General features: G+C 37.5%; 1 protein-coding gene across 3 annotated transcripts in view; it reads right to left on the reverse strand.

The window, feature by feature from the left end:
• The window catches only part of EZH2 (enhancer of zeste 2 polycomb repressive complex 2 subunit), a 50876-nt gene that overhangs the window by 17159 nt on the left and 20458 nt on the right, over positions 1-13259 (reverse strand). Inside the window, exons 3-9 of one of the 3 annotated variants that reach the window (XM_068395948.1) lie at positions 11366-11489; positions 10740-10841; positions 7724-7840; positions 6616-6736; positions 4441-4584; positions 3782-3884; positions 3059-3222 (exon numbers count right to left, since the gene is read on the reverse strand). In XM_068395948.1, coding sequence (XP_068252049.1) covers positions 3059-3222; positions 3782-3884; positions 4441-4584; positions 6616-6736; positions 7724-7840; positions 10740-10841; positions 11366-11489 — 875 coding nt within the window. Of the gene's footprint in view, positions 1-3058; positions 3223-3781; positions 3885-4440; positions 4585-6615; positions 6737-7723; positions 7841-10712; positions 10842-11365; positions 11490-13259 lie in introns of all 3 variants that reach the window. The other 2 variants (XM_068395947.1, XM_068395946.1) reach the window with 2 other exon arrangements.

Raw genomic sequence — 13259 nt, forward strand, 5'->3', positions numbered from 1 at the left:
GACTTGACACGTTAAAAATCTAATGATAATTTTTCCAATATTTAACTCAAATGTTCTAGAACAAAGATTTGAAACTCCATAAAATAAGGCTGATCTTAACAAAAACGGAATCTAAGAGGGGGAATTACAAATATCAAAACCAGACCCAATAGAATTCCTGTATTTTTTTTCAATTCTCTATGCCTTCTCCAGAGATTTGCACCTTTCAGAGTACAAATCTGATCACTGTAGCCCACCACGTTACCAAAGTAATTCATCAAAAATGTCACCTGCAGAAGTCAGGGCATCATCCTGTAGTGCTTGGCAATTGTATGAAGTAGAACATAGGGGCAACTGATTAGGGTGCTAGTAGAAATGTTATCAACTCTTTAAAAAAGTTAGATTGTTGCAGAGACACTAAAAATTGCTGATGCAGCCTTCCAATAACCAGAGTAGTCTTTTTTTTTTAATGAGTTACTTATTCCCAGCAATTAATCTGGTGGATTGTGACCAACAGTCTTAAAATTTCACAAAAAGCAAAGAGGTCACACAACTGACTCAGTTTTTAACAGATAAATTCCCAGGTCTAGACAGACACACAGACAGACAGAAAACAATCCTCTTTCTTTGATGTTACTACAGACAAAAGCAGAAGGAAGCAATGCATCCAAAGCAGTGACTAGTCATTGTAGAGGTGGGATTTGGGTATGTCTTCAGGGGATGGTGACTGAAGCATCAGTTTACTACGTTCAGTGTCCAGTGTGGAGGTTACATAGTGAATGTGTAAATCAAGCTTCAGGAGATCTCTTTGCAATGATCAAGTATCAAATATATTTTAATCAGTGACAATGTGTGTGCTGCATAAACTGTCACATTACCATAACCAGTAATTTCACACTCCATCTTGACACAAAGGTACATCCTGAATGCCTCCACAGTGGAAGTGTTAATCTTCCCTCCTTCTACTGTGGCCCTGAAAACCTGAAAAGATGACTTAAAGTTCAGGCCTTTTAAAGTATGTTGCATGTTTTAAAATGAAGCTTTGGAAACAGACCACTTCTGACTTGTTTAAGGGACCTATCAAAAATCACCAGCAACAAGAACTGAGGCAATCTTTTAGCATAAGCACTTTGTCTTCCATCTGAAGGTTATGAACACAGAGAAAGGAGGCACAACGCTTTTGGCTTAAAGGATGCTGCTAGTGTGAGAACTGAGGTCCTTCAGCCTATCAGTGACATGACTCTGGACTTTGTCATTGACTTAAGAACATGTCAAAATGGACAACACTATGAACTCATCCTTCACAGCACTAAAAGAAAAGAAGCCTCAGAGCTGGTGCCTCAAAACCGTGGACTGGTAATACCAGGCTTCCCAGAGTAGTAAGGTACCAAAATGTGGTCTGTGGATCCTTTCAGTTCTATTTCTAACAATCTGCAAAAACGACTATGAAAGGCAATCTATATAAACCATATAAGTAATCAAATATATGTGTATTTTAGAGGAGCCCATATCTTCACTGGAAAACTCCTACAAGTTTATGTAAAAACAGCCTAAAACCACTGCTGCAGAAGGACCTAAAATCTTCTGGGGTGCTACTGGAAAAAGTTTGTTCTCACTATGTCTGGACAATGCTTTCTTGTTGACTTTAAAACCAAAACCCTCTTGAAGAAGTAAAACTAGACTGGCACTCAATCCCCTGCTAGACTATTGAGAGTGTCAAGAACTCATAAAACCACTGCCAGACAAATGGGTTTGCCAAGAGGTAGCACACAGCTTCACTTCCCTGTCCTACAGACTAAGGCTGCACACAGCACTTCTTGGAATGAGTCACCCAGGCAACTAAGATACTTTTAACCGAAACCTAAAGCTTCACAGAACACACCGTGTGAAGCTGGCTGGACAAGGCAGCAGCTATACCTCCAGAAACCTATTGTTCTCCAACATCATTCAGAGGTAAGAGCTTCTCTCTTTGTGTTTTCAAGCAAGGCCTGCGAACAGAATGCAAGGAGAAAGTGAAACTAACAGACCTAACTCCAAAAGCCACAAATACTAAAGAAACCAGGCACAGGAAAAGCTTCCCCCACCTCCACCGTCTGAGAACAACTCCAGTTCCTCCTCAAGCTGAAAGGCAACTAAGGGATACTAAAAAGCAGCAGCACTGTGTAAAGCCTTCCGTGTGAAGTGTAAATACAGGCAGTTTGCACGCGTGCTGGATGGGGAGCTGCTGACAAAGCACAAAGATTTCCAAATGAACATGCATGCACACTCACAGTGGAACAATGTGCAAATGAACAGTCAAGTCAAAAGAGAAAATTAATTTGAAATAGGGCATCATAGTATTCAACTACAAGTTGAAAGCACTTTGTATTTGACTGTTAGGTTCCCCTTTACATTTGACTCTGTTCTCAGAGAAAGAATTGTCTCAAGTAGCACTTCAGATTCTCTCTTATTTAAAAGGAAACTAACATCATTGCTAACGGCCTTGTTAAATCCTTCCCCCAAAAGAACGGGGCAACATGAATGCAATCCAGTGGAAAGGATATCACAGTGTCTAAAACTCAACTGTCTGAAACAATTCTTCTTCAAATCACCAAGTACAAGTGGCTAGAAAGTAACCTGAGAGAATAAAAGACAAAACTGTTCATGCATATTCATTCTCCCTGCTGGAAAATGAAGCAAGTCTGAGGAATAACCAGGTATTTTTATGGAGAAATATATTCCATTCTCCATGCACAAACTGAGAAAGTGTAACAGAAACAGTAGTAGAAAACAATGTTGTTTTCTTGAAGACTATAAAAAGAGAAGTAACATTACAGGTTGGTCCAAGCCAGGAATTCTATATGAACTCCTAAATGCAAAAAGGACAACAAACTACCCCAAACAGGTGTATTCAATTTTTTGAAGTATAGTTTTCACTGCAAAATGATGTCAACATGGACAAGTTGGTTTCGTAAACTTTAGCAATATTAGTGTCTTTACATTTTCTTCTCTGTCCTTCCTTCTGTATTGCATCTTACAGTAGTTTTAAGTTCCCTCATTTGCAAAAAATAATATACAAGCGCACTCTAATTGTACTTACGATGTAAGAAGCAATCATATTTAAAACAGCGTCTACAGAAGAGTGTGTGAAAAGAGTGCAGGCTTTGCTCCCTTTGAACAGATTTAGCATTTGGTCCATCTATGTTTGGTGTGCATTCAGGAGGAAGAGCGCCGGGAAGCTGCTGCTCAGTAAGTTCTTTGTATCTTAAAGAAAAGAAATAGGAGTTATTTCTTTAGTATAATTTAAAAAAAAAGTAATTTTTGATTCCAGTACCACTCTGCATTTTCAGTGACAAATTAAAAAAAAAAATAAATTAAAGAAATATGTGCCAGCTAGAAAGGTCAATCTATCAGGGATGTGACAAGTTATTAATTCCATACTCATTAACACAAATATAAAATTGGCTAGGAAAGAATGCATTTATTTTCTGGACCATCAACTCCTCATATATTACTCGGTATTACTCACTAACTCCAAAAAGACGACTTGTTTTTTAACAGAAGCTTTTATTTTACCACTGCAAAAAGTAATATAGATTATTAAACACATGCAAGCACCCACTTTTCAATAGTTTGAAAGGAAGGCTCATAAACACCTCTGGTGGGAACAGCCAATTCCCTTCAAGTATCACTTGCAGAAATTACACAACTGCCACAGAACATAGCTGCAAGGGGGACCATTCCTAATCAACGAATATTTAACAAAGTTAAGGAATCTTTATTTCATAAAGCAACACAGCAATATGTCCTAAGAAATTCTTACTTCTCTTTCAATTCTTCTGCTGTACCCTTGTCCGGAAACATTGAGGAAATGGCTTCAAATATCTTGTCAGAAGGAAATCTTCGAGGTGGGTGGCTTTCTTTCTCTGTCAAAGAAGCAAAAAATTTGGAAAACAAAAAAGTTATATTTCTGCTCCTTTGCTGCTTCAACGAGGTGTTCAGAGAAGGGGGGACTTTGCCAAAATCCTAATTAAAAAAAAGAAGCAAAGGTTTTTATTTCTAAATTACAGACAACTTAAACTGCATTAAGTGATCTTTCCTGCTGAGAGAACTCTACTAATAACATTTGGAGAAATCATTATTTCACCAGCAGATGGAGATGGCAATTCAGAACTCTGCCTACTTTAGAAAAAAAATGATATTTCATTTTCTGAGGGGTGTCAAAGCATTTATTAGACAGATATTTGACTGATTTTTCGTGCATTTGACTGTCTCAGCATGCAGATAAACAAAAATCAGCAAAAGTGCCTTCCGTAGCAGTCTCTGTACAACTCTTGAACTGAATGGCAAAGGAAATGATGAAGAAAATGATGCTACTTTAGACATGAATACTATCAAGTAAAAGGGTTTGAACAAATTTACCAAGTGATTAAAGAACAGAGGTTTTTGGTTTTAATTTTTGAAGTCTGCAGACAGACATACCCATCCTGTTACCTTCCCGATCTTTTTGCTTGTCATCTCTTTCGTCAGGATTGTCATCTCCATCATCATCATCTTCATCATCACTATATTGACCAAGTGCATTGACCAGCTCAACAAATATTTCATCATTGATAAATCCACATTCTGAAATTCAGCAAAATTGGGAGTGAACAGAAAAGCACAAGGTGTATGTGAAGTATTTTTAATCCTCCCTACACTTGAATTAAATGCTGTAATTTACAAAAAATAATTTTGTATTTTTTCCCCTCTTAGCTTCAATGGATGAACTGAGAAGAGTTAAAAATATTCAGTATTTATTTCTTAGACTGACAACTGGGAAGGGGAGAAGGCAACTTGTTGAAACTTTTCTTTTCCCAACTCCCTGTGCTTCACACCAATACACATAAATAAATCTCTCTTCCTTGGAAGACAAAAAATGTACTTACTAGCTAGACTATTTAAGAGATTTTATGCCAGAATCCCAATTCTGGTTGGCTTAAGCCAGCCTGGAAATGCATGCAAACAGCCTATGAAGCCATTCTTGGACAGCTGGGGAATCTCCAGAGAGATTTTTTGTTGGTAGTTCCATAGTATTCACTTCCCCACTATAGACCCCACTGGCAAAGTGATAAAATAATAGTTATATACAAAAAATTCAAGAGAAAACTGAAGGATACAATGCTGCATATATCTGCTTATTAGCTTATATTCTGCTGGGAAATTCAGAGGGCAGCACAGATAAACAATAATGCATTTCTGCAGAGAGGAAAATTGTAGTTAGTGTTGACAGAGACTGCTGTTATTTTTCAAAAAATAACCGTGAACTGTGTGGGAACTGTAGTGCTTGTCACCATCTTTTTGAACCTGGACTGGGGTTAAATGTCAAACTATAACTTGAAGGAAACTAAGTTTTAATCCTATGTAGACAAACAGGCAGGTACTTTGGGTGTTTTAAACAGAACTCTTAAAATACACACACAGGTTAGTATGAATTTCTCTCCCAAAAGTGCAATTACAGAGTTAGTTTACAATTCTGACTCCTACATGGGAATGTCTCTGGATTGCAGGTTCCCACAGCATTGACATTTAATTACAGTCACACAAGAATACTAGTTATTGGGAGACTAAAAAACCATCTTTCTACTTTCAATATATAGTTTTGAAGGACCCATAATAAGAGTAATTGCCATCATAAACTTGAGACTCAAGAGGGTGAAACGAGATTAATTTTAAAGCTAGACTCGTTTAATAATAAATTAAATCAATAATAGAAGACATTTACTAGTAATGTCACCATTTTGACATAATCAGTTCTCTGACAAGGATGTCAGCTATCAGTAAATCTGTAAAAATATCCAAAGGCAAAATGCCATGAAACATTTCATGTTCCTCATGAAATATAAAGGCACCAGCTATCCTGAGGATATAACAAGACTGGTGTAGGACTGAGTAGCATTTATTATTGAATTGCAGGCTTAACCTTCATGAGTGGCACACAATGTACTCAAAAATGTACAGTCACTCCAGCATTAACAGGAATATAATCAATTTTAAGAAACAATACCCCATTTGGAGGGTGGGGTGGGTAATGTTTCTGTGAAGGGGGAAGCAGAGTTGTCAGAGAAACCTTTACAACTGTAAAGTTCAGGCTTGTATAAGCCAGTTCTGAGTGGGCACATAGAGCAAGTAAAAGGTTGCTACTCCACTGAGACTTTAGCAAATTAAGAGAGAGATGACATCGCTCCCACACAGAATAAGAGGTAAACTACACCTAAGAATACATGTGTATAGTGTACCAACAGAAGGATACAACTTTGCTCTACAAGCTGACTTGAAGAAAGGAGGTTCTTAAATAGCTAACAATTTTCTTAAAGGAAAAAAAAAACCCACATAGGGACATTACACTACTACATTCCAAAGCTCTGAGCACAAAATTTAAGACCGAGAACTTCTCCAGGTTGCACCTAGGCATTATGATGAATCACTGTATGGTCTAGGGAGAAAGTCAGTGTGTTTAATTTCTCCGTACTACTACTGTTATATCCAACGTTTACACAATGTAGGGATTCTAGAGATACTACTGTAACAATCAAGCATCAGGATTTAACAAGCAACACTGACAGGAATTATTTATGTAGGAAGGAGGGATTAGTATACCTGAGTGTTTGGGCTCACCTCTGTCTCCATGCACTTTCCCATCATAGTTCTTGATCAGTTCTTCAATAAAGGTACCATCCTGGTCAAGCACTTCATCTCCCATGTATGGAATGTTATGTAAAACAGTTTCATCCTCTACCTAGTAACAACAGTTATACGCAAACAATTTAAAATTGCCTTTTCAATTGATCATTTCTGCATTGCTATCTTCACAACCTACAAGTGTTTAGCTATCACAGTTAACTAACTGGCTTCACTGCTTCAGTACATTTACCATTAACTAGATAAATAAACCAAACCCCTCATCCTTGTTCAACAATTTTTTGCACAAGTTCATTCTCCCTTCTTTGGCTCTCTTCCACAGTAATGTGCAATGGAAACCACCCCTTCATTGCTTTGCCAGAGATAAGAAAATATGATACAAAAAGACTCTAAATTCAAGTTGTCTGAACAGCAAACACAGCAACATGTCTCACAATTTAATCTGAACTCCACTGTTATTTTTTTTTGTCTGTGTATAGACTAAATGCATTACTATGCCCATGTTTTATCAGTAGAACTTACAGACCCTGATACTCAGCTGTATCTTCCAATACTACAGAAGAACCTTCTATTGTTAAGAAAATAAACGTAAACTTTCCTGCTGATCATGATTCTGCAGCAGTGCAAAATATCCAAACACTGATGAATTGAAAGCAAGTAGAAAAATGTGTGGAAGAACTCTGCACATATACTGATAAAACTGGTTATTTAAATCACTTTGCTACGATTATTATCATAATAACCAGTCAGCAAAGGTGATCATATACAAAATGATGTGACAAAGATTGGTAATAATTTGTTAAATGCCATATAAGACAATTAGTCACCTGAATTAAATTAACTTAGGGTCTCTTTATAGCAAGGTTTTAGAGATACTGAGATTCACTGAGGATTAGTTTGCAATCAAAGTTACTCTTTTTTTTCATTTTATTTGGGGGAGCCTATTTCTGATTATTACTGCCTTATTACCAATACCAAAAAGACAGGGAGGGTAACTGGCAACAGATTTTTGCTGGTTTATTTCTAAAATTAACCCCTCCCTTTCCTCCATACATTTCTCTTCCTAGCACTTTTTTAAACTTACCATAAAATTCTGTTGAAGGGGAGACCAAGAATACATTATAGGCACAGAAGCAACAGCATTTAGAGTCTTCAGTGGGATGACTTGTTTTGGAAAATCTATGTCACTGGTAACAGAGCACTGAAATAAGAGGTTGAAATTACACTTATATAGCAACATCAGAAACAAAAAGAAAAAAAAAATCATAGAACATTCTACAATGTACAAAATTCAAAGTGTTTGTCAAAATTAGCCGTATCAGTCTTTGAAAAATGCATCAGATTTTTAGGGCATAATGGTAGGAATGGGTTTAGCAGGAAAAAAGACGCAAGAATTATTTCTATGTCAATACCTTTGCTAATAGATGGGTTTTTTCCACTTCATATAAGTGGCTGTGATAGTATTTTACTCAGACAATTCAATCTACAATACAAATTATGTTTGGTGTCTCAAAACAGATTTAGTACCTGTTGCTGCTACACTGAAATTAGAGTGTTTACTCAAGCCATCAGAGAGGCAACTGAATTTCCCTGGCTTCAGATCAATGCGCTGCAGAAATCATGCATTATTTATATTTAAAAACCCAAAACTTTAATGCCAGCAAGACATCTTATGGAAATAAATCCTCCATATGTCTTGTTAATTCATGCCCTGTTTCCCCGTTATTGTCTGTGTATCTTTATCCTATCCTCAAGCCTTTGATTGTGTTACTGTTTACAACAGAAAAATGAAAATTAACTCTTAATATGCAACTCTGAACATGTCAATGAGTTTTTCATCTACAGGACTTTTCTTTTTTTGAGATTCAGAGGTTTATGTAGCCTTCAAAAGATAAACATGCCATAGAAATACAGACAACCTCTAGGTTATTCTTGCATCTATTCCACAGTTAACAGACACAGATCAACTTTTCTCAAATACTTGGACAGTAGTTTGAAGACCTCTGAAAAAAAAAGTTACAAACAAAAGCTGACAGGAACATAAAAAGCTAGGGAAAGTACAACAAAGAGGAGTTGGAGGTAGGGAAACAAAGTTTAGAACAGCTATCATAGCTACCTGAAAGGAAAAAAGGAAGTGGAGACAAAAGATCTTTCTCCTTTCCAGAAGGGAAAGATGAACAGAGCTTCACATTTCTAAAGAAATACACAAAGTAATGTAACAAACAGCATACAGAGACAGTACCCCGTCAGAATGACACAAGCCAGATTTATTTATTTTCTTTTTAATCTGCAGCAAATGAAATTAGATTTCTGCTGTGTATATCAATACTCAAGACACCATCCTATGCTAGTGCTTTATTCCCATTTCAGGTTAATGTTTAATATTCTAGCTAGCAGCCACCTAGCGTATTTTTCGTGTGTTTTTAAAGAAAAATACAAAAGTAAAAAAATAATTACTTTTATCTTTAGAACTGGAAGTCTCAAGCTGACAAATGAGCTATGTCAAAATGACTCACTCTTTGCTACCAGGTCTCAGCTATGTTGCCACACTGTTTTGGCACAGAACTCAGCTTAATGTTTATTAGGTTAGCCTAGGACATGTCCTGGTCTCTGGTTGATGCTGGCTGGACTAGCCATTGGAGAATGTCACCAGCCATGCCCTGCAGTCTTCACCAAACACAAGAAGGCTCTCACAACCTTTCCATCATGTCACTAAACTTCTAGCCAGTGTCCTATGCATCTCTGAAGAAATTCAGCTTATTAAGAAAAAAAGACTCTAGAGTGATCTTTTAAAGCCCCCACCATTTCTTTGTCTTGCTTCTCTCACTATAAATTATGGCAATCTTAAATCAAGCATTAGAGTTCTGATTCATGAGACAGAGACTGGATTTGAATGCAGTAATTAGCGTGCTCTATCAATTCAGGCAGGAAATCAATTCAGGCAGGAAATTAACATAAAAGAATAGTGAATCAAGCTAAAAAAAAAAAAGGAAGAAAAAAGAAAGAGGAATGGTGAGGAATGATCTTTTACTAACAAAAATAAAAGTGAAAATTGGAAGTGTACCTATGTCAATTATTATCAGAAGTTCTGATCCTACAGTGCCATAGAATACGTACAGAGCAATTGCATATTCAATCATGTTTAAAAGAAAACACCCAGGCAAAGGTCCTTGCCTGTTTGCATTTGAACATGCATGCACACAAATGCACTTCTGTGACACACATGCTCCCAGTTCCCCATTAAAATTTTAGGAAAAGGAAAATCTGACAAATTTCCTTGAAGAGAAAGTGTGTTTGGTTTTTTTTAACCTATTCACAGGGAAGTCTTTTCATTCTCATCCTACTGAAAAGAGTTAGCTTTTCAGATTAATACACATGAAACATATTCAAACTGGCTTAGTTTGGAGAAGTGCCTAAAGAGCAACGGAGAAAGAAGATAAATTAATCTGGGCTGAATACAGAAAGTTGGAGTAGGCTTAAACCATTCGAGCTACCAACACGAAAGCCAGTTTAGATGCTCAAATTGCATCACAGTCATGGAAGTGTTTTCACAAATTTAGCATCCAGTCTGCTTGTGCAACACTGGCGCATCAACTCAAGTAACTCCTTTTAGAACCTCTGTGGTTAAATTACTTTAATTAATATAAAGAAGGCTTTGTCAAGTTTTGTTTGTTCACAGCTTTCACGTGCTTTAACTTGGTAAGAACCAAACTACTCATTTGTATCACTGGGGGTAAACTCCAATAGGAGCAAGATTAAACTCCCAGTATCAGTGAGACAAAACTGTCTGATTAAAGGATGCTGAGGTGTGATCCAGGTATTATTAGAAATAAAGAAGTTTCACTTTTGTGTGTCATTCAAAGCTAGGTCGCCTGCTACGTATTTATTGCTTTCCAGAAGTCATATGATCAAAGTAAACAATAAATAAATTCAAGAGACTCGTACGAAAAATATTTAGTTGCCAGTCATGTCATGCTGGAAAAAAAAATAAAGAACAGCCAACTTTCCAGGAATAAAACAAAAATGTGGTAACAACCTTGTAAGTGGAATTACCACAACACATGTTAACCAACCTCCCTGGTCCCGCGCAATGAGCTCACAGAAGTCATGATGTGAACAGGCTGTATCCTACGTTGTTTCCACTCTTGGTTTAAGATTTCAGTTCTTTCCAGTATCTTCTGACGATTAGAATTAAACATACTCTAAAAATTAATCACAATTGTAAACATCACAAATAAATCAAAGGCTCTAAATTCACCTGCTAGCATCTTATGGCATTATAATATTTAATAAAAAAAAAATTTAAAAAAACAGACAGGATTAATAAAAAGTGCTCAAAACTCAACCCCCCAAATCTTGTTTAAATGTCAGTGAGGCTCAATATGGTTCATTACCCCTTTCCTTGACTCAAACCATGTTCTCATGTTTAGAGACTCAGAGGTTTAGCATGGAATTAAATTCTAAATGGAATTAGAATGAGTATGTGGCCAAAGAAGCTGCCATACTTGCTCTCCACAGTCTCTTCTGATACTTAGCATGCCTGATTGAATCATATATAAACGTATCATACCTGTTTATAAGATCACAGTGTCAAGGCAAGTTTTCAGTATGTTAACAAAGTATTTAATGAAATTGTTATTGCAGGTCTTAACTGCAGTACAACTCATACTTCAGAAAATAAATTTTTATATCATTTTTTAAGCAATAGAACCAAAAGATGACATACCTTTACTTCATCTGCACGGCGGAACCTCTTGAGCTGCCTCAGTCTCATATATTCTGATTTCACACGTTTTCGCCAACAAATTGGTCCCTTCTCAGACTTTTTTCCGGTTTGACCCATGATTATCCTACAAGAGACAATGTCACGTTAATACCACCAAAGCTGACACTGCTGCTTACAGAGGAAGTTAGAGTGAAGTCAGGTAGGACAGAGACATTCCTTTAACACCTTTCATATCTAATTCCTTTAATTCCTTTCAATCAGACACTCAATACCATCCCATTCCAACAAGAAAAAAAAAGAAAATATACTTAAGTGGTAGACACCAGAAAACAGTAATTTTAATTACAAATCAGTGGGACCATTCACATTTGCTTTAAGCACTTTTAATGCCTCTATAGAGAAAGGTACCTAATGGATTTAAAGGGGTGAAAGGGAAAAAAAAAAATCACAATTCTCACTGCAAAGATACACATTGAAATCCTTGCAAGCAGTCTTGTAAATTAACTTCTGGACAGCTATGTTCATGGCAGACAAACCCTTCCCTCCTCAGGAGTGCTCCTCTTCAGTAAGATACCAACTATTAGAATAGGCTTCTGGAGTTGATTTCAAGTGTAGAGAGGTACCCCAAGCACAGTCCTCCTACCCAGCCACTCAGGTGTCAAAAAGTTCTAGAAATTCAGACATAAAGAGCTTTGAAACAGCCCGAATAAGAGACCGTGCTCTTTTCTCAAGTATTCTACAGAAAGCCAAACTGTCCAGCTGACTGCGAACAGGACACTAATTCCACTTTTACTGATCACCCTCCTAGTATCAAGTGCTTCTTTTTTATGTTACAGGACTGCTGGCAATGAAGTTGTATTGCAAGAATATGCCCATCTGCTCAGCATTTTTCAAAACCAAGGACTGTACGCTGTGACTATGCTGGCAACGACTATTTTGACGGCATCCTGAAACAAAACCACTACGCTGAAGACTGGCTTCCTCTCAAGAGTTGTGTTGTAACAGTCTACAGTGTTTCACTGAATAGCTCAAAACAGCAGTCACAATAGCCATCACGGACTGAAAGGCTGAAATGCCCAGTTGCCCAAGGTTAGCACATTCTCAAAAAAGCATAATCAATTTGAATGGAAACAATTCACAGAATCAATCAGGTTGGAAGAGACCTCTGGAATCATCGAGTCCAACCACTGCCCTGACACCACCATGTCAACTAGACCGTGGCACTAAGTGCCATGTCCAGGATTTTCTTAAACACATCCAGAGATGGTGACTCCACCACCTCCCTGGGCAGCCACTTCCAATGTCTAATGACCCTTTCTGAGAAGAAATGCTTCCTAATGTCCAACCTGAACTTCCCCTGGCGAAGCTTGAGGCTGTGTCCTCTTGTCCTAACACTAGTTGCCTGGGAGAAGAGGCCGACTCCCACTTCACTACAACCTCCCTTCAGGTAGTTGTAGACTGCACTAAGGTCACCTCTGAGCCTCCTCTTGTCCAGGCTAAACACCCCCAGCTCCCTCAGCCATTCCTCATAGGTCAGACCCTCCAGACCCTTCACCAGCTTGGTCGCCCTCCTCTGGACTCGCTCCAACACCTCAACCACACCTCAACCCCCACACCACAGTCCTCCTTACAGTTATTGAAAGGTCTTTGCTGCTGTAGGGTCAGCTCTATTTTCAGCAGGTTTGTACAGGCTGGACTTGAGTTCTGTCATACTTTATGATATCAGGAGGAGGAATCAATATAGAACCTATTTATTCTCAATACTACACCTTCATTTACACTGAATACATTTACACTGAACAAAAGGTAATAGTTTATGAGAGTCTGACACTCATTTTTATGCAAGACATTAAATCATATTTTGTAAGAAAAATTATTGGGTTTTTAGATTTAG

Source organism: Nyctibius grandis, chromosome 3, assembly GCF_013368605.1.
Source record: "Nyctibius grandis isolate bNycGra1 chromosome 3, bNycGra1.pri, whole genome shotgun sequence".
NCBI classification, from domain to species: domain Eukaryota; kingdom Metazoa; phylum Chordata; class Aves; order Nyctibiiformes; family Nyctibiidae; genus Nyctibius; species Nyctibius grandis.